The sequence below is a fragment of the Echiichthys vipera genome, assembly GCF_963691815.1.
Source record: "Echiichthys vipera genome assembly, chromosome: 5".
Classification (NCBI taxonomy): Eukaryota; Metazoa; Chordata; class Actinopteri; order Perciformes; family Trachinidae; genus Echiichthys; species Echiichthys vipera.
In genome coordinates, this window is record NC_139830.1 from 10,736,316 (window position 1) to 10,758,029 (window position 21,714).

The 21,714-nt window shown below is 41.8% G+C and overlaps 2 protein-coding genes across 3 annotated transcripts in view; one reads left to right on the forward strand and one right to left on the reverse strand.

Annotated features, from left to right (window-relative positions):
• Positions 1 to 21,465, reverse strand: part of veph1 (ventricular zone expressed PH domain-containing 1) — a gene marked incomplete at both ends in the record, with an annotated part of 68,352 nt that extends 46,887 nt beyond the window's left edge. For both annotated transcript variants that reach the window (XM_083914446.1, XM_083914447.1), the window contains 3 exons: positions 18,033 to 18,207; positions 20,937 to 21,155; positions 21,328 to 21,465. In XM_083914446.1, coding sequence (XP_083770572.1) covers positions 18,033 to 18,207; positions 20,937 to 21,155; positions 21,328 to 21,465 — 532 coding nt within the window. The remainder of the gene's footprint in view (positions 1 to 18,032; positions 18,208 to 20,936; positions 21,156 to 21,327) is intronic.
• Positions 3,647 to 12,515, forward strand: ptx3a (pentraxin 3, long a). The gene is made up of 4 exons (XM_083914450.1): positions 3,647 to 3,931; positions 7,004 to 7,163; positions 7,804 to 8,231; positions 10,624 to 12,515. Exons 1-4 carry the CDS (start codon positions 3,793 to 3,795, stop codon positions 11,286 to 11,288), a joined length of 1,392 nt encoding a protein of 463 aa, XP_083770576.1. The 5' UTR covers positions 3,647 to 3,792; the 3' UTR covers positions 11,289 to 12,515.
• Positions 21,466 to 21,714: the final 249 nt, after the last annotated feature.

Consider the following 21,714-nt stretch of genomic DNA (forward strand, 5'->3'; position numbering starts at 1 on the left):
GATGAGTGCCGGAATTGTTTGCTTTAGACGTAAGATTTTTAACCGTGTGTCCTGTGTTAAAAGGGAGAACATGAAGGTAGTGAACATTACATCCCCAGTAGACAAAACTGCTCGCCAGTCATCAATCCATTTTCCCCATTTGTCTTTTTTCCCTTCTAGCTTTATTGACTTTGTGTTACAAGGTGCAGCTCTCCCTGTAGTGCAGATGAAACAATTCAAAAATATTCATCAGGTACAAACACCTCTGATGGTTAAAAAACAGGTAGTGGAGCCAAGTAATTCCTCTGATGAATCATGGATGAAGATTCAGAGTCTGTGAGGCAACTATATATATGATCTTATAAAATACACACCCCTGGAAAATGGTATTTTATCATAATATCTTCAAACAGGTCACATCTATTCAAGAATGCACATAGTAGTGCGTAGGACATAAATATGCATAATGTACCTGCACACAGACTGAAGTGATTTCTTTACCCGTCTGTCAGAGAAACTTATTTGATGTGTTTCCAGTTGGCTTGATTCCCACCTCAGATGGTAGTTATAATGTAAAAAAGTGTTTTACACCACACACACACAACACACATACAGTACTGGGTATTATACCCACATGTGTTGGCAGTGTTTTTTTCCTTCTAACTTAAGCAAATAACATCCAACTTAAACTATAAATGCTAAGGCATTTTACCTTTCTTAGCTTTATACCTTCAATCAGGTATGAGCCCACATCCACACAGGTCATGCACATACCAGCAGACAGTGAATGCCTTTTTAACTTTCATTTAATAACATGTATTAAAGTCTTCCAGTTAAAATGTGTACTCCCGATTCACATCACCATAAAAGCAGCTTTAAGTCTAGTTTATCATTTCCCTCCAAACACATAATGTCCAGTCAGCTTGTGTGTATTTTTAAAGTCATACAGTGTCAATCAACAGCATGGTAGAACTTATAAAAAGTCCATCTATGTCCTTAGTCTTCAATGTGGTATCAACTGACGGATACCATGCTTTCATGTTTCCTGATCTTGTTTCAGTGTTTTGAGATATGAGACACAAGTCTGTCCTCTATTGCTCTCTCTCTCTCTCCAAAAAAAAAGAATGACAGCTCAAATTGAAGAGATCGACTGTGAAGAGTTCGACTGATGATTTGACTTTCAGGGGGCAGCCCTACCTGTGATCCAACCTAACCGTGACGTCACATTGTACCGACACAGCCTGGAGTGCACTCCAACATCACAAATTCTTCCCAACCAAAATAAAATGTTTAACTCCTGACCACTTCACTACTCACAAATCACTGCAGCTGCTGAGGAAAACCTAAAACACATCACTAATTGTTCATTAAAGGGTCTTTTACAGAGAAGGACCTACCAGACAGCAGCATTCTAGACAAGAAAATTGTCCAATGCACAGCTGGTAACCAGGTGCATAGGGAAATTAAAACATGCAAAACAAAGTGTTAAACTCCCCACTCTGAAGATTCTTTCTTAAGAAAACATAAGCGATTTACTGGCAACAGGATGAACAAAAACTGTGTTTTATCAAGTGGTAATAGAGAGCTAAATAAAGAAGCGTTTGCTACTTGACGCAGTTCCCTATCTTTCGGTGAAGCTGTCTGAAAGAAAAGGCTGATAACAAGTGAACAAGTGTGTGTTTCAGTAGGTATTTGAGAGGGGGAAAACACACACAATGAAAGAGAGACACGGCCAGACAGAGAGATGGAGGGAGGAGAAGGGGGAGTGGGATTAGAATGGGAGAGGGGGGCAAGACCTGAAATCTCATGAGGAAGTCATTATTTCCATCCCCCATGAAAACACACACATATACACAAGCATATATACAGTCACACCCTCGCACCATACACATGCACAAACAGTATACACACACAAATATGCAAACACAGGCATGGTAAGGCACACAAATAAATAAATAAACAGAGCAAAGCATGAGAACAATAAACCCATTTAGAAACCCCTGATGTCTGGGCTCCATTCTAACTTCCCACAATGCACACACACACACACACACACACACACACACACACACACACACACACACACACACACACACACACACACACACACACACACACACACACACACACACACACACACACACACACACACACACACACACACACACACACACACACACACACACACACACACACACACACACACACTCTCTGCATGGGGCAAAAATCAGAAAAGTTTGTGTTCTCTGCTTCCTCCCCCTTCCATTAACTCCCCCCCCTCTCTCTTTCTCTCTGCGAGTCGCAGGGGCTGCAGTTATATCTGATTACGACATACAGGCTACCTCCAACGACGCATTACTCACCGCCTCACTCACAGGCTGCAGCATTGCTTTTACATTTCGTTACTAGTGAGAGCCAAATTTCACAAGAATGGCAATTTAGAGACATTTTCAAGCATGTGCTGATTTCCTCAAAGGATATTCCCCGCATGTTTGACTGTATACTTTTGTGTAATATCCGTGTTTAAGGTAAACATCTAAAAAAGAATAGGTTCAGATCCGAGTATGGCTCAAAGACAATTCAGAGTAAGACCTTGGATTTGTAGCTAATGTTTGTGTAAGGATTAGTTGGTTTCGGTTTATTAGAAGTGGGATCATATTTTTGTGGGGGAGGCTATTGTTTTTTTTTTGATAATAATATTGTACTCAAGGTAAAGGTTGAGATCTGGGGCCCAAAAACCTCAGGTGGCAGTAGCGTCACAGAAAAATTGCTTGTCTTTTAGGCCACTCACATCCTCATAAAGGGGTCACAGCAGTTACAGTGTTTATTTTGATTAGTGAAACATCCAAATCAACACGGGAGGGAATGATCTTATGTTTGTAAATTTAGTAAAACAGACCCATGGAAGCGAGGCAACATCTCCAAAAAGGAGTCAGATGGGGAGAGAATCTCGAGCAGTCTCGTGATCAGACTGATCAGAAACCCATATGACCATATGAACTCATTTGGAAGAGAGAGAGTCCTGGTTCAATTCTTACTGATCGTGTTTGGCCCAATTTTCTTGTTTGGTGAGGGATAACTAACATTTTGGAGCCACTCACAGTTGGGTTTACCTGGAAAGAGGTCTGGCAAAATTCATTATAACCTAATCACAGCCTTGTGTTTCTCGCCCTGTCACACTTTGCGACGTCACCGTGTTCCCAGGTCTCAGCATTTATTGTGGTGATTGACCCAAGTTGCAAAAAAACAAATGAAGCCTTTAAGAGTAAGATGCAGCGCTGAGGGTCAGGTTAAGTTAATAGATGAAAACAAATTAATTCAAAGGAAAGTTATCATAAGTACTGTATGATAAAAGAAGTGTGTGTGTGTGTGTGTGTGTGTGTGTGTGTGTGTGTAAAGCAAACTTCCCCTCTCTTTGGTTAAAGTACTCTACACTGCTGGGCTTCCTGCCAAAGGATTGCTCAGCATTTATCGACAAAGAATGGGAGAGAGAGATAGAGAGAGAAAGAGAGAGAGAGAAGAGAGAGAGAGAGAGAGAGAGAGAGAGAGAGAGAGAGAGAGAGAGAGAGAGAGAGAGAGGTGGGGAGTCAAGGAGGAGGGACAAATACTGTGTGAGAGAGTGAGGGGTTGAAAAAGAGAGTGGTGGACCTGCAGCGCTGTAGAAAGTGAGACGGACACGAAGAAGCAGCAGGGACAAACATAACACACACAGACAAACGCAGACAAGCAGGTAGACAGAGGAGTGGACCTGAAACTTACCAGACACACTCATTCGACTTTATACACTCTCACACACTCAGCAGCAGCAGCAGCATGTTTCTGTGGCGGCTCCCCCATGCAGTGTGCGTGCTGTTGGCGTGTGTGTGTCTGGTTCTCACATATGAGGATGATATTGAGGTCAACTACGCTGACACCTACTACAATGAGATCACAGATGGAGAGACACCAGAGCGTAAGTGTTAAACTATGGTGATTTATGTGATTAAGATTCTCAGATGGACGTGGTTGCAATTTGATTCATTTCAGGATTTACGCACAGGGCTTGTGTAAAAGCTGAGTCCCTTCATGTTCAGTCTGTCATTACTGACTACAGAGGGAATCAACAGAATCCTAAGACTGAAAAGGATGCTGCGTCAGTCACAAATTTACCGTACAGACCTGAGCCTTGAAAACTGACTGAAAAAGTGCAGAACAGTAGTTCTCACTATGATTTAAGAAGGGCTACAACTATGTATTACCATAAGATGACAGAGAGCAGAAACCTGAGAGAGAGGACAAAAAAAGGAACAGTTTTACAGTAGCTGCATGACAGGTTGCAGCAAAAGAGAGAAAAAGAAAGTTGAAGGGTTAGCGGTTTGGTTTGTTGAGTACTTAATATGTTACGGCCTAAAATGCAGCTTTAAATACAGACAAAAAGACAGAGAGAAGAGGAGACAAGCGCCACAGTATGTTCAGACTCAATATAAGCTGAGCCAGAAAAGCAGAGGGTTAGTTCAGCTGCAGACCGGGGCTGACCTATATCACAGCATGAAGGACTGGTCACCAGTCGCAGAAACACCTCAGTGTGTCATAATAAAGATCTTCTCTCTGCTGTTTTTGGAAAGCATCACAAAGACTGTGTTCAAGTGTGAGAGCATGTGTAAGTTTGCGTGCAATGAGTCCCTCACGTGTTACATTTTGCATTTGTTTGTGGTTTTCAACCTGGCAGGACGTATAATTGCAGCATTGACAGTTAACAGGCAGAAACCTTTACTCTAAGCACAGTCCTCAATGCAATAAAACCTGATTGAAGGGAAAAATGGGGGGGGGGGGATTTTGCAACAAATGAATGAATTGTTAAATACTGCACATGCACCTGATTTACAGAACTAAAGGAGGGAAAACAGATTGTGTCAGCCTGCAAAAGCAAGAAAAGGTGGAAACAAAGGATAAAAGAAACACACAACATTTCATAATTGGCTTGCTGTGTACATGTGGGTGTGTGAGGGAAAGAAACACAGATCTCTGCTACTAACCTGCTTACATCCCTGAGCGGAATTTAAAGTAATGAGAGCAACGTGAAAGAGGTCACTCAGTTCATTTTAAAACGAATGACAGGCTAAAACATGTAGCAGAGAAGTAAACCCAGACTGATGGCAAAAGGGGGACACAGGTTTTACTTCTACTCCATTACGTTTCCTACCAGTTTTCTACTGGATGTACATATACACTAATACTTATAGATGATTCCTGGGAGTATTACTTAATCCATTTGAAAAGGCACACAAATAAATGTAATTCAGCCATGAAAGAACAGCAGAAACACATTAACAAATATAACTAAACAGGCAGTGATCTCTATTAGTGAGGCTCTTTTTCTAAATGCATTAGCAGAATTTACTTAATAAACTTTCAAACTCAGTAGGACAAAAGTATCAAACGCCTCAAGGATCATAGCTAATGTCTACTGTCATTTTAAAGTCTACTCAGTCCCAGATCCATCAAAATCCTTCATAAGCCAGACCTGCACTTCCAGACAGATGGTAGAGGGAGAGGTCAGAGGGAGAAAAGTGCATGAACCTTCTGTCTGATTTACTTTGAACCTTTAGGACAGGAAGCCGAAAACAAAGCCTGCATACTGTGATAGTGCCCCTCTAGAATACGTCTGCAGGTATAAACAGAGAGGCTCAAACGTTAATCAGAACAGCGTGTCTGACACATATTCTCCCTCTCCTCGTTGTGCTTTATCTTTCCCTTACTCTCACCAGCTTTTCCCTTTCCTTTTCAGTGTAAAAGAGACTTTCCTTTTCCTGCCTTCTGTCTCCTCTTTCACGCAGGAAACCAGATGATCTTGCCACAAAGGCAAAGTGTTTTGTGAATCAATTGTCCAGTTTCCTTCTCACGTTCTTATCTCTCCCCTAACAACCTCACTTCCTCTTTTGTCCCCACCGTTACTCTTCATTTCACCTGCTTTTCAACTATCTATATTCCTGTCTTTCTCGTTACAATTAAGGCCCTGAAGTTCCTGTCAAAGCGAGGGAGATCACAGTATGTTTGACTGAGCACGTCCGATAAAAGTTAAATACAGTTCCTGCTTGCTCTCGCTCAAGCCGCACCTGCTGCAGCATCTGGTAAATACCGACCAAGCTATAAATCTGAGAGACAAATTCACTTTTCCCATTGCTGTCGTTTTTGAAGAGCAGAGTATAAACACAATGACAGAGGAGCGCTTGAGGCGTTTTGTCCATGGACATTTGTGAAAGAACTGTCCTTCAGTTCTTATCCACAGGGGACCACAGGGGAGGGAAGGGTTGTGTGGGAGAAGGAGAGACCTGATGCAGAGATAATTTGTGGGGTGAAAGGAAGGGTACTTTAGCGCCGATTGAGCAATCATAACTCAGTCCAATTTGTATATATTAGTATAGGGGGATTAGTATATCATTACCTCCAATGTCCAAAGTAAAAAAACACAAGTTTTTCTAGAAATCATATAAAAAAGACTTCTTATAACTCCACAACTTGCCTGTGAATAGTCACGTTTTTAAGTTTCATTCAGTGTCCAAGTAATTCAGTGACAGTTGACTGTCCATCCATGGGTACATGGCAAACAGGAACTGCTAATAACTAATTCAGAATGTTTTAAGTTTGCTTATTTTTCAAATGTGAACAAAAACAGGCTATAAAGTCGCAATAATGCCATTAATATTAAATTAACTGCATTTATGTAGCACTTTTATCCAAAGTACTTAACAATTTAGTCTCTTATTCACCCATTCACCCACACACACACGCACACTCAGACGCACACGCAAAAACACTCATGCACACACACACATAAACCTGAAATCAGTGGACAACCTGCTCTATATCATGCCACAGCCATGTTGCATGTTACACTATCAATATTCTTTTACTTTATAGTAGTCAGGGGGTGAAGGGGTGAGCAGTTGTCACAAAAGGAAAATATTCTGTACATATAGTCTGTAAAACCCCAGTGACCTCATCTTTTGTTTCATATCTTTTTTTGTACCATCCCTCTCTCCAGCCACACCGAGTCAAGCCCCCTGCAGTTCTCCAGACCTGACCAAGTGGGACAAAATGTTTTCGATGCTGGAGAACAGTCAGATGAGGGAGAACATGTTGCTTCAGTATGCAGATGACATCATCAAGGTGGAGATGGGGTCACTGCGTGGAGAAATGCTCAGGTTGGTTGGACAAAGGGATCAGAGGTCTGGGTAATTACAGTCTCACATGAGACAAATTTATTTTCAAGCAGCACAAGTTAAACTAAAAATGAGCAAGCTCAGTCACTATAACACGTAATTCACAGGTTTACTACACTGGTGAACAAAGTCGACAACCGCAAAGTGTAAATACTAGAACTTCTATCCTTGACCCATGGAGTTACTCAGGACTAAAGGGCTGCAAGTAATGATTATTTTCATTATCAAATGATTACCAATTATTGTCTTGATCAATCAATTAATCCGTCTATACAAATATTTTAATTTTTACTATCATAGAAGACAAGGAAAACTAGCAAATGCTCCTATTTGAGAGGCTGGAATCAGTGATTTTTTAAATCTTTTTAGTTAGAATTAGTTGACATAATGAATTATCAAAATTATTGCTGTTTTTTGTCAGTCACCTTATCAAGTACCCAACATATTACTTCACTCTAACTGTGACATATATTGAATTCATCCCGTTTCTTTAAATTTCAATGGTTTTAGGAGTGAATTTTGGACCAAGATTGGTTTCAAAATTCCGGTGCTTAATGAGTCTGAGGATTGAAGCACTTCAGTTGAAAAGGTTCAAATCTTTTACATTGGTCGTTTTCATCAGGTTTGTGGCTCAGTATGGTGGCTCCTGTGGGGTTGCAGTGGAGACAGCAGGAAGAAGGATGGCCTTGCAGCTGGAGGGCCGCCTCAGAGAATCTCTGGAGCGCCTCAAACCCAGAGATCAGACTTCAGCTGCTGCTGGGAATGCTAACCACCTAGAGGCGACGCTGCAGCAGCTTCTCTCCGCAGCACGAACACAAGCTTCCAGACTCACCAAGCTGGAGACAAGCTGCTTCAGCAGCCCAGGAGTGGGGATGGGGATGAATACAAAGACAGGATCCCAGTTTCCAGAAAGGGGAGGGGCAGGGCTCACGGTGCAAGAGGTCACATCACAAGGGGTGGCTTTAGACGGAGTGTTGGCTGCCCTGGAACAGACAAGGGTGGAGCTGGGGGAGGTGCTGAGGTCATCGAGGCAAAGATACCTACCCGCAGGTGAGATATCCATTTTATCATCAGCAATTTGCGTCTGTCATTACTTGTTTCTTAGTTTTTGTCTTCACATTTCTCTCAATTTTTTCCCCTGCATTGACACATTCAGGTCATGTGTCAATGCGCCCCCCAATCCGTCAGGCCTTGCTTCTAAGCGTCCAACAACTAATCATGAAGCTCGTGTTTTTCCCGAATACCTTTTCCACTCATTCTGTCAATTATGTCTCCAGGCATATTGTCCTCCTCAAGTAGCAACCTATCCCTTTTCCTTCTCTTACTAACATTAGTCTGAGTTGATAAAGTCAAGTCACAAATGGGCCAAAGATGGGCCGTGGCAGGTATGGGGTCAGCTCTATAATGTTCACTTATAGCCTCTTTTTTCTGTTTGTTTAACATTTATTACAAAACACATATTGGTGAGTCCAAAATAAAACTCAGCTCAGACCGAGTCCTCAACCCTCCATCTCAATCTTTGCCTTTCAGTTATTTTCACTGACAGATGAGCTGTTTAAAGATACTATTTATATAAGAAGCCAATAGAAGCATGAAACGGTAAGCATAATACTCTTGCTGGACGGACTGTGAACACAAATTATTCCAAGATTAAAAACCCTAAAGCATATGGTTTCCATTAGCAGAGTTACTAATCTGGTTTACTGTCCATCCTTGAATTAAACACTGACTAATAGCAAAGAAACTTAACAGATTAAGTGACTAAGTGTGAGTAACTTGGACCAAGTTTAGCCCCACAATGGCACCACTCATCAACAACCTCATTTCCACAAATTAATCAAAACACCAAACACATGATAGGTTATATGAGTCATCTAATACATGCACACACACCTTTATAATCCAGAAATGTGAATCTGGCCTACAGACAGAGCAGAAGGAGGTGCAATCATTAGCAGTTCGCCACAAAAACCAAAGCAGAACCAGATGGAAACCATCATATACACACACACACACACACACACACACACACACACACACACACACACACACACACACACACACACACACACACACACACACACACACACACACACACACACACACACACACACACACACACACACACACACACACACACACACACACACACACACACACACACACACACACACACACACACACACACACTGTATGAAAAGCAAAAGCTTTCCACTTTGTGAATTCGATGCATGCACAGTTTGCATACACACTCCTATGATACCTCCAACAGAACTCATTAGCACAACATGACTTTACGTTGCATAATCGAATTGAGTATTAATTCCTCGGAAAAGCCTCGCTCAAAGGGATACGCACAGACACCACACACAGTTTATCTGCCATTTTTTATGTAGCAAAAGATGAACCAACAAAAGTAACAATGCAGAGTGAGAAGGGTGGGTTCGAGAGTGAGTATATTTCAAAGATTCTAAAATGAGCGCAACGGGGAAAAGAGTGACATGAAGCAGAACAAACCAATGAACTGGATGACCTAGAGAGGGAGGTGTGTGTGTGTGTGTGTGTGTGTGTGTGTGTGTGTGTGTGTGTGCGCGCACGCGTGTGTATGTCTGAATTAATAATCATATCAACTGAACTTTGACTGACTTCCATATTTAATTTTGACACCTATATGACTCTTTTCTAAGCAGCATTCAGCGTGCTCATACGATAGTACACTGTAAGGCTTAACAAGAACAATAGAGACATTAATTCATATTGTGCAGTGACATATTTTAATAGATTGAACACGGTTTGAGCTCTCAATGCATCAGTCCAACTACAAGAAGGATATAGTCTAGATTAAAAGCTTCAAATTGGTTGCCCTCATATTTAATAGAGTAAAGCTATGACATGATACATTAAAAATTCAGTCTCATTCTCAACATTCATTTCATGTGGAGTCCCTCAGGGTTCAATTTTGGGCCCAATTATTTTCTCTATTGAAATGCTCCTACCAGGCCACTTCATAATTAAAAGTACAAAATCTTTTTTCACATCCAACTTTATGTCTCTTAAAAAATGAACAATCAAAATAAAAAAATGCAAATCAAACCAAACCTTATTACGGCAGACTAGGGTTGTCAAGATTTGAATAGATTGTAATATTTATTATAGCAAATAAGAGGGCAAACCCAACTAGACATAACTACTTTTATATGTAGATTTACTTCATCATAAACTTACTTACTTACTTAACAATAAAGATCTCAAAATAAATAAACACTTCTATCTTGCAATGGGATTACACACTACATCACACTCTAAGGAGAATGTCAAAAGTCCATGTCAGGTATCTTCACAGTGGACGCACTACAATACTCACATCAATGAAAAAAGCAAACTGAAGTTGCATTTGAAATGATTATTCTTATTCAGAGACACTTTTTCTTTCGCTGTTTAGGTTGTGAGATGGCGCTCCTCTTCCCCATGCGCTCCCGTCGAATCTACACCTCAGTCATACCAGACGTCTCTCTCTTCGTCTCCTCCTTCACTGTCTGCATGTGGATGAAGCCGACCAGTGTCTCCAACAAAACCGTGCTGTTCTCCTACGGAAACCGCCGCAACCCGTATGAGATCCAGCTGCTGCTCGGTCAAACCTCTGCGCTCTTCACCATCGGAGGAGAGGCTCACCTGGTGGAGGCGCGGGGTGTGGTGAACCCAGGAGGCACATCAGAGTGGATCCACTTGTGCGGGGCTTGGTCGTCCGAGCAGGGCCTAGCGTCGCTGTGGGCTGGTGGGAAAAAGGTGGCCTCCACACCCGGCGTGGCTGAAGGACACGTCTTACCCGATGGAGGCTCACTCCAGCTGGGGCAGGAGAGGAATGGCTGCTGCCCTGTGTCTCCCAGCAGCGGGAGCGGGGTGGCAGGGTTTGAGGGAGGGTTCGATCCCACGATGGCATTTACAGGGAAGATGACAGGAGTGAACATGTGGGACAGGGTGCTGTCAGAGGAGGAGATTTCTCAGCTGGCCTTTAGGGAGGGCCAGGGCTGCAATCAGAGGGGGAATATGGTGGCTTGGGGAGTGACGGAGATGGTGCCACATGGAGGCGCTCAGTTCATCAACTAACAGATTCGTAAACCTAGTGGCAGAACTTGTCGTCATCATCATCATCATCATCATCATTATTATCATCATCATCATTGTGAATACCAGCAACATCATAATAAGCTTGCAGAAAGCAACTTACAACTGATTTTTATCATCTTTGTCCCTATAGTTAAATGTCTTAATTATTATTTTATTATCTTCATCATCTCCATTGTTATTATCATGAACATTAATGCTGTAGTGAACTTTACTGGACATGTTCAAATGAGAGAAAGCCAATGCTGTGAGAGACTGAAATGTATTGTTGTAACATAACCTTTTGAACTGAGGTCATATCACACACACACACACACACACGCACGCACGCATGCACGCGCGCGCACACACACACACACACACACACACACACACACACACACACGCACACACACACACACACACACACACACACACGCACATACACAGAGTGTTGAGTATTAAAGTGAACAGGTTCTGAGCCAGTAAACAAAGTAATCATCAGACAGCCATGCAACATAGGAAAATAAGAGGTCGCGGACAATTACAAGAGATTATCTTTTAACTGTAGAGAGATTTAGTTTTTAGAATAATGTAATTTCCTCTCTTTCTATCGAGATCTGTGTAGAAATAGCATCAATTATCAATAGATGTTCAACATTAATATAATACGATATTTAGTTTTCTACCTTTGCGGTCTTGGAAGTTGGAGACTGACTGTACAGAATACCTGTGTGACTGAGAACTGCTGTACTCGTTTTCATCTCAAGCATGGACAACCAGCAGCTCTAGAAACAGCTTCAAACTAAATCATTTTAGCGACTTATTATTTCATTCGTACAATTTTCTTGAATATGTAAAAGCTTTTAAAGCATTTTTAAGACCTAACATTTCCAAATGTGTACTTATCAAAGTGTTTACATTCATATAATTCCAGTTCTGCTTTGCTCATTTTTTTTGTCATTTAATTTTAGGGTAATACACGTGTGCCTTATTTTTTTGAAACTGTTATATTTGTAATTTGAGATTAACATTGTTGTTATTTTTTTAATTTGACTGAGGACAATGTTTACACTCTATTCTTTTATGAACCAAGTCGTCTTGTATTATACTGTAAATTGCTTTTGTTGTCCTTCTGAAAAGGTGAAACTGAATGTATTTTGTACATAAATATATTTTGCATAACATGATGGGATGAATGGAGACTGAGGTATAAATAAACTTTTCAAGTTATAATATATTCCCTTGTGTTTTTCTGCAAAATCTTAACCATATTCGACTATAAAGTCTGCTCATGGATTATAGGTACACTCAATAAAGAGACTGCACTTTCACGCATCGACACACACACACACACACACACACACACATAAAGACACACACACCCTGCGTCAGAGTGTTGTGAGTGACTGTTTTCATGAATGTTTAAGGCGCTTCATTGTTAGTTGAGGAGAAAGTAATTCGTCAAAAATGACATTGTAACTACGCCGCTGAAATATGAATCTAAATGCATGGTTGACTCTGACAATGCACCTGCAACTGTATCTGAGTTATATGCGAGCCAATATAGCTGAGTTTAATTGGTGACACAGCATTGTCTGTTGATCCAAGCTTGCAAGGCAAAGGCTGTAAAGTGTCTTCCAAACAGAGATCATTCAAAGCATTACATAAGGCAAATGAATGCATAACATTCACAACATTGGAAAACACAATGTAGAGGAAAATAAAACGGATTTTCTCTATGAGCTTTCCCTTTTGTTACCGTCTTGTATTGAGAAAGAAATGTTTTTGTTACAGAAGCTTTTAAGTTTACATTTTTCAAAACCAAAAAAGTTTTAGTGGTGGAATAAATCACTAGAACAGTAAGTTTGTTTCTGTAAATATTGTAACAAGAAAACTTCAAAAGAACAATTGTGTAGTCTGAATCACATATTATGATATGCAGCATATGCAAAATAAAGTAGACATACAGAGATAGAGATACACTGCTAGTTTGTATTAGTAATAGACTTACTGTTACTCCTGATGATGCTGCGGACTTTTTTCTCTTTAATTACTTTTTTTATTTATTTATTTCTATTTTTACAATCATTTACAGTTTTTACTCTATTTTGTCTCATTGTACATTAATTATCTACGTATGTTACATGTTATTTTATTACCTACTTGTTGACTGAGACTACGTCTGACATAGGTTGTCCAGCTCCAGCAGGGGACCCCAAACTTCCCTTTCCCGGGCCACATTAACCAGCTCTAACTGGGGGATCCCGAGGCGTTCCCAGGCCAGTGTGGAGGTATAATCCCTCCACCTAGTCCTGGGTCTTCCCCGAGGCCTCCTCCCAGCTGGACGTGCCTGGAACATCTCCCTAGGGAGGCGCCCAGGGGGCATCCTTACTAGATGCCCAAACCACCTCAACTGGCTCCTTTCAAAGCAAAGGAGCAGCGGCTCTACTCCGAGTTCCTCCCGGATGGCTGAACTCTCTAAGGGAGACTCCAGCCAACCTCCGGAGAAAAATCATTTCGGCCTCTTGTACCCGCGACCTCGTTCTTTTGGTCATGACCCAACTTTCATGACCATAGGTGAGGGTAGGAACGAAGCTCCGACGTAATATACAACTGTTGTACTTTTTTTTTGCCTGTCTGTAAAAATGTGATAAAGAAAATTGGCCCCAAAAAAAACAAAACACCCGTTGGTACAAATAATCTGACAATGACACTGAGAATACATCTGCAGCTGCAGAGAAATAACATGTTTTGTGCTGCATGCTCACACATGCTTACAGTTTACTATAAGGCCCATTCCTTAAATATAACAGGTTTCTCCTGCAGCTAAGATCTCTGCATAGTCTCCAACTGTTTCTGTAACCATGACCTGCTCCAAAATGAAAAACGTCACCTTTCCCAACGACTCTCATCTAACCTGCCCTCCCCAAACTTTCCTCGGTCTGCCTTCTTTTAACCTTACAAACAGGAGTACAGTAAGTACACATGTTTCGCAGCAGGGGAGCCAGAAAAGACATATAGTCGAACTTTGACAGATGACACATTCCAAACTTCACTGTTACTTTAAGATCAGGTTTTACTTTGAGAAGGAAGGAACTATTGGCTCTAAAATTCTTATGGGGCCAAAGCAATGCCATATGTGTTTGTGTGTGTGTGTGTGTGTGTGTGTGTGTCTGTGTGTGCGAGACACCCGTTACTGTAGCAGGCTATAAAACCTTCATGCTCTATCCTGCTCCTGGCTTCCTGTAACTAGTAAACACACACACAAATCCTCATAAAGCTCGCTGCACATTAAACTGACAGATATATGATAGAAATACAACAAAGTACATAATATAGCTATTTGTGCCAACACATTGCCTCCACAGGTCGAGAAAAATGGATACAATTAGTGAAAACCTGCATGTGGAGACCGCAGGCCTCAGCAACAAACCTACAGTATAAACACACACTCATGCACAGTGAGTTTGGCCATCCTGCTAGTTCGTGTAACCAACTCATCACACCCCTATCATCAACATTACCCGAACCCCATTACATCAGCTCACTTCCTGAACAGAAGGGGCTGCTGGGAAAAAAACAGAGGTCATCTGTTATTGCTTCTACAAACTGTGTATGTGTGCGCGCAGGTTGGCATGTGTTTGTAGTCTTGTGTTTAAGTTGTGTTGTGTTTATGTTTAGGTTTTAGAGGGGGTGAGAGAAGTGGAGGATTGTTAAAGAGGCAACATGAGGTTGAGATGTTCAGAGCGCCGTAGATGAGTCTCAGCAGTGGGGGGTAAAAATGTGAAACTGCCCAGGCTGCATTAAATACTGCCCAAGGAAACATAAATCTGAACTCGATTTAATAAAGCCCTGAAGGAAGCCTTGCTCACTTTCATCTTCTCTCCACTCTCACTGTATATGTGTATGTGCATGTGCATGTGCATGTGCATGTGCTTGTGCCTGTGGGTGTGTGTGTGTGTGTGTGTGTGTGTGTGTGTGTGTGTGTGTGTGTGTGTGCGTGTGTTATATTCCTTCTCTAATAGGAGCCACCATCGGTTCATCACCCCCTGTCAAGCTGGATCACAGCCACTGGAAGCTAAAGTTTGTATTTGCATAGAACTTTCCACCCCTCCCAGCTTTTCCCCCTCTTTCTTCTCTTCTCTTCCTTCTCTCTTTATTTTTCACTGTCTCTAAGCTCACAAACAAGGCCAGGTTTCACTGGCGAGTGTCCCAAATTGTGATATGATGTGGTGACTTTGGGGAGGTTGTACCTCTGTTTGGAAAGAGATCAGGGTCAAAGTTGTGAAGCAAACATTATGACTGTATCTCCCCTTAGCGGCTAATAACCACGAGTTTGACTTTGGCGTAACACCGAGTGCGTAATTCATTACATTGCTCAGATGGGTCAAAAAATTGGGAAAGATGGAACAAACCATATCAGCACTCAAGATTATTAGGTGTCCATTAACCTACGACAAAATTGTGAGGTAAATTGGTGTTGGCTCGGTGATTGTTGCTCAGGTCTCGAGTGTGATGCTTGAACCTCTCAAAGAGGTGAGCAGCCTCCTGCTCACTGGTGCCTCACAGACATTTCTTTCCTCATAAAACTTTTGCAGAGCAGATTTTTTTAAAACATATTTCAAATCATGCATTATTTAGACTATTTGTTGCACTCTAGCAGTCTTATGATTCCTGGCCTTCGTTGGCACTTTGCTATGCTTCTTTGTGCATTTTACGTAACCGACAGCTGTTCAGCATAACACCCTATGTGACGCGTTACCTCCAAACAACATAAATGTCACAAATGTTTAAAAACTTCAGCTATATTCTCAAAGAAAACCTGTGACGCATGAAAGAAAAAAAACATTCACTTATTTGATGACTTTGAATTTCTACAGAGAAGTTGTGGTGCTTCTTTTAATGCACTTTGGACTTAAATAACATCAAGTCAAGCTGACATGCAATTGTTTTAAAGACTTTTTAGTCCTACGGTGTTTTTTTCAATCTGTTCTCAATGACAATGACCATCTGCTATCTCTATTTTCAGCCACAGTTTTATGAACTTAAGGTATAAAGTGCCTTTCCAACTATTTGACACTCTAAGACCAAACCCTGGGTAAACTTCACATGTAAAATAAAGCAGACAGCAGAGAGCTAAGCTGTTTCATGTGCTGAGCTGCTGGCAAAAAGCGTGCTCGGTGGGTGCATCACTGTGCTGTTGCATGAGGTGATTAGCACCATGTGATAGAGGGAGAGAGAGAGAGAGAGAGAGAGAGAGAGAGAGAGAGAGAGAGAGAGAGAGAGAGAGAGAGTGTGTGTGTGTGTGTGTGTGTGTATATGTATGTGTGTGTGTGTGTGTGTGTATATGTATGTGTGTGTGTGTGTGTGTGTGTGTGTGTGTGTGTGTGTGTGTTAAAAGAGAAAAACACACCTGTACATGCAAACGCACACAGAGCCACACAAAATCCTGTTCACATAATTTGAACTAAATTATTTATAGAGAAAGTAAACTTTACTCTATTAACTGAACCCCTGCATGGCAACCCATGCACATGTGTACACGTGTGTGTGTATGTGAAGTCCTGAGGGGTAAACACATCTCCATCAGGCAGTACTCAATACGACCCTTTAGACACCTACACCACACTAATGAGCTTTAAAAGCCTCTGTGTTGGAAAAACAGGTTAAAAGGGCAGGAAAGAAAGGGAATAGCTTTCTTTAACCACTGACAGGAGGTAGGCTCAGCTCCCCACTCTGCCCTTGACTGTTATGAGGGGAAGTTGAAGAAAATACTGATCGGATCAATGCCTGAGGAGAAGTTCACTAGAGCAATTAAACAGGATGCACGCAGCTCCTCTCATACTGTAGATTCATGTTATTTGTTCATTGAGAAAACACATTTGTTCTTCTTCAGTTGTTTTTGAAATTGAGTTCCCTGTGGGGCTGAATAAACAAATGATTTGTTAGCCGTGTGAATCACAAAATCGACGTGAGATAAGCAGAAAAGTTGCATCAGCATCACAAATTTTGATCAAAAAGTAAAGTGGATCAAATGAAACCAAGTTATGTAGCACAGAGAGAAACACAAAATAAACTGCACATGATGAAACATCAGTCGTCCTTTCATCCTCACAATAACTACTTCTTACGTATGAATTTCCACGCTGCATCAAAGGGGGCCGTGGGGGAAAAGATGATATGCAGCAGCTGTTATTTACCATCATTATGATCCTCAATGAGCTGGCAATCGTTATATAAAGCATTCACTACAGCTCACGATAGGAAAAAATTGTGGTTTGCTACTACGACTGCAGATTACAACAGCAATTCACTTTTCCACCCCAGTAAACCAGCCAATCCCATTGTTGCAGGTCTGCTAACAGCCCTCACAGTAAGAGTATATAAGAAGCACTTCTACAAGCCAAACCTAAATGTCAACCATCCACAATTACACACACACACACACACACACACACACACACACACACACACACACACACACACACACACACATACACATGTGTGCGAGTGTCAGAAGATCTGTATCTATCTGGGGCAGCAGAAACTAAGCAGAGGAGAGGAACTGTATTGCAAAGCATTGACTTTGAGAGAGTTAAGTTCACTCATTTCCCCCTTTTTAACAGCAGCTTCTAGCAGCAGATTGATTAAAATATGCCCATGCAGATGCATTTTTGTGCATGTTTGCTAATACGTGCATACAGCGTCCTTTTCCGTGTGTGAACATGTGTATGTGTGTCCTACCTCCCAGCACACTGAGCGTTATAGCCTCCGTGTGTTCAGCCAGAAGATCAGCCTTGGCGATAGCAGCCAGGGAGAGATAACTGGACATGTTCCTGCTCAGCTCCCTGTTCCCTCTCTGCAGGAACCGCACCGCTACCGGAACGGCTAGCACCATGACAGAAGGACAACTGTAGTTCTGAAGGGAGAAAAGACGAGAGGAGGTTGAGGAGACAGCAATTGTCATACATTCAGGGAAAGAAAGGAGACACAGGGGCTTTTATTTAGGGCTTTGCCAAATACATTTTCAGACTAATTTCTGCTTGATGGAGATCCAGCTCTTTCTAATCCTTTTATTTGCACAGTGACAATAGAGAAAACGAACATCCTGCCGTAACGCTACAATGGCCCAGGCACACAGGTGGCTGATCTTTGGAAGCACTGAGAGTGTGATGTTAACACTCGACACACCAGACAATGTGACCAGAAAAAATACTCACTGCTGTGAGCAGTGCATCCAATAGATTTCCGTAAGGAGTACAATGAGTGCCAGAAAGATTAAAACAGGCTTTAGGACACATTTAAATCGCTCACATGTACGGTGTGACTCAAGTTCGCAGGGGGAGAAGTGTGTTGTATTTGAGGATGCAGAAACATGCAGACAGAGGGAAGACTGAAGAAGGAGATTTGAAATGCACTAGCACCCTCAACAGGACAGACTGATACCATGTCTGTTTGAATATGTGTGTGTGTGTGTGTGTGTGTGTTTGTGAGTGTACGAACACACAAAAAAGATAGAGAAAAAGAGACCCCCAAAGGTGATTACAGCTGACCCCCCCCCCCCTTTAATTTACATTTCTAAGACCCTCAGCAGTGATGACATAAATCATATTTGCTCCTCTGGATGTGTTTCATAATGTGTCATTAATCTGCAATGTTCGCTACAGCCCTTATTGGTTATAATTCATCCTCATGTTCCCAGTTTTGGACTCATCCTTCCTCATTTACTTTGACTTCAGAATACCCACAATGCCTTTCAACCTGATGTTCTCTGTTGGTGTTTTTTAGAGAGTTGATAAATGGACAGGAATTGTCTCTCTCTGTGTTTGTCACACCTCTATTCTGCCACTAGATGGCAGTGCAGACAATGTATCCACAAAAACATTATTCAGTCAGGATGAATCAATCCATCATACTACATGACATTAAATTAATTCTACAGGGCCTGATTTTAAATCATCTATACAGTACATCTATGCCCAGGTTCCTTAAATATAGATTTATTAATTCACCCATCTCTCTCTCTTTCATCTTAAGGAGAGTCACTTTAATGCCAAGCACAGCACAGATAAAGCAGCCCATATAGTTCATAAGCCAGAAATGTGTGGCACGTACATGTGCACAAGCAGTGAGCTCATCAAAAAAAAACCTTACTTCCTGCAGTATGTTGCTCACTTTTTGCTCCTCTCTGTGGGAGCTCCAGTGGAAGGGCAATAAGAGTATTTGTGCATCTGTAGATTCATAATGACAGGAAGACCAAGAGGGTAGAAGAGATCAGAGAAGAGATAAAGATTTTAGGAGGGTAAAAGAAGGTGAGAAAAAACAAGTGAGAAGGGTAGAAACAGGTAGAAATAAGTCAAGAGGAAAACAGGTTGAGAGAAACCTTTCCTGATAACTGTTGGAGTTAAGACATCAGAGCCTGGAGCGGCTGTCAGAGCTGTCAGGCTCACCTCGACCTCGGTGTGTGTGTGTGTGTGTGTGTGTGTGTGTGTGTGTGTGTGTGTATGTGTGCGTGCCTGCCTTTCCTCAAGAATAAGTCTCATTACGATGGTATTAAGCACATTCCCAAAGATGAAAGGGAGAGAGATCATTTCAACCTTTATTTCTAATTAGTTCCGTTTACAGACGTTTTTGTTGTTATCAAAAGCCATAACCACACTATTGCATACAAAGCCCAAAGAAAAAACAACCAACAACCACAAAAATACTAAAGGGAATGTTAAAAATTGCCAAACCAGCGTGTTCTCTCTGACTGAACTCGGCACATGCTGCACACTCCAAATGTTCACCATTACACAAAAACACACTGCCAGGAGCCCAGTCAGCATCAAGAACACATTCTCTACCCCTCACAAGCTTAATCCTGGTTTTCCAGATAGATAAGACTTGGCCAGTCCTGAGATGACACTCACCAGTGTGTATACCAATTTTTTTCTTTGCAGAGTAGTGTGGACCATAGATAAAGAGAGAAAAAGAAAACAGTTCTCCTAAACCCTGAAACAAGGACTGAAATCGACAGAGAGAGAGAGAGAGTCGGTTTGCTTTTAAGCCTTTTTGCTGCGGAGGTCTGATGTGAAAAGCAGCAAAGATTTAGCTTTAGATTTTAAAAAGACCCCCGGCATATTTACATAAACTATATTTGCTCTCAAAGCAAAATCCCACCTTTGGATATTATAATTGTGTACCAACTTTCTCTCAACCTTCCTCATCTACTTTTACCTCAATATACCTGGAGTGCCTTTCAGGCTGATGTTTGCTGTTTTACAGTAGAAAGTTGAAAAACTGCAGCTATAATTTTCTGCAGCACTAATTAAAAATACCTCAAAACAATACAACAATAAATCAATAATGGTTGTTGATCAAATCTAAGGCCGCAACCATGCCTGGGAAAATTAGTGAAGAACACTTTTAAAATGGGAGTGTAATGTGTAAAGCTATGTAGTGCATGTGCAGTTTGTGCTTCAAGCAAAACAAATAGCAAAGTATTAGTGTGTGTGTGTGTGTGCGTGTGTGTGTGTGTGTGTGTGTGGGTGTGTGTGTGTGTGTGTGTGTGTGTGTGTGTGTGTGTGTGTGTGTGTGTGTGTGTGTGTGTGTGTGTGTGTGTGTGTGTGTGTGTGTGTGTGTGTGTGTGTGCGTGCTTGTGTCTACCTGCAGGATACAGCTGGTGATGTCAGAGGCTATCTTGGCATGTGGCGTGTCCTCTGTGTTTTCACCTTGAGGGGTGAGGTTATGTTCAAGACACGACTCCCACAGCCCCACCAGAGCCGTGCTGTGTTCCTCGATGGAGCCCGTCTCCCTTATGGCCGTGGTGATGCGCGTTATGCAGATCTCCACCACTGCCTGGTCATTGTCATTGGTCAAATAGTCCTGTCAGCCAGCAGACGGTATAAAAAATGTGCATAATTAAGGATACAGTGATAAATGAAGGGCAAAAAGATGAATTATGGATAACGAGATGAATAATGAATTAAAAATATTGCCCTGTAATACTTTGGAAAAACATCACCTCATATGACGGGTGTTGGTTCTGCCCACTGACCTGTGAGCAAGAGATGGCCTTGATCTGGTCCAGAGCCTGAGACAGACAGGCTTCGATCTCTGTGTCCTCCAGAGAAAACAGATCGCCAGCTCTGGACAGATCCCTCTGCCCCAGCACCTGGCTGAACAGCTGGTGCATCCTGGTCCGGGTTTGGGACTCCTTTAAGACCAGTTTGGGACTGGTGCTGCCCAGTTTAAGAACCCTTAATTAAGAATGAGTTAATCCCTGACATAATGCTCACGGAAAGCGAGCACCTTTTGAATGAAGTTTTCCTCCTGCTTTCAGGGGACCATTTAGAGAGTATACAGAGTCTACTGTATTGAGATCCCAAAAGAGTAAAAAGTACACCTTCTAAAATGACACATTTTCAGGCAACCTCTTAGGTGT

Coding starts and splice junctions, on each gene's coding strand:
- ptx3a (XM_083914450.1), top strand. CDS start 3,793: ATGTTTCTGTGGCGGCTCCCCCATGCAGTGTGCGTGCTGTTGGCGTGT. Junction 7,164..7,803: donor CTGCGTGGAGAAATGCTCAG/GTTGGTTGGACA, acceptor CGTTTTCATCAG/GTTTGTGGCTCAGTATGGTG. Junction 8,232..10,623: donor GCAAAGATACCTACCCGCAG/GTGAGATATCCA, acceptor TTCGCTGTTTAG/GTTGTGAGATGGCGCTCCTC.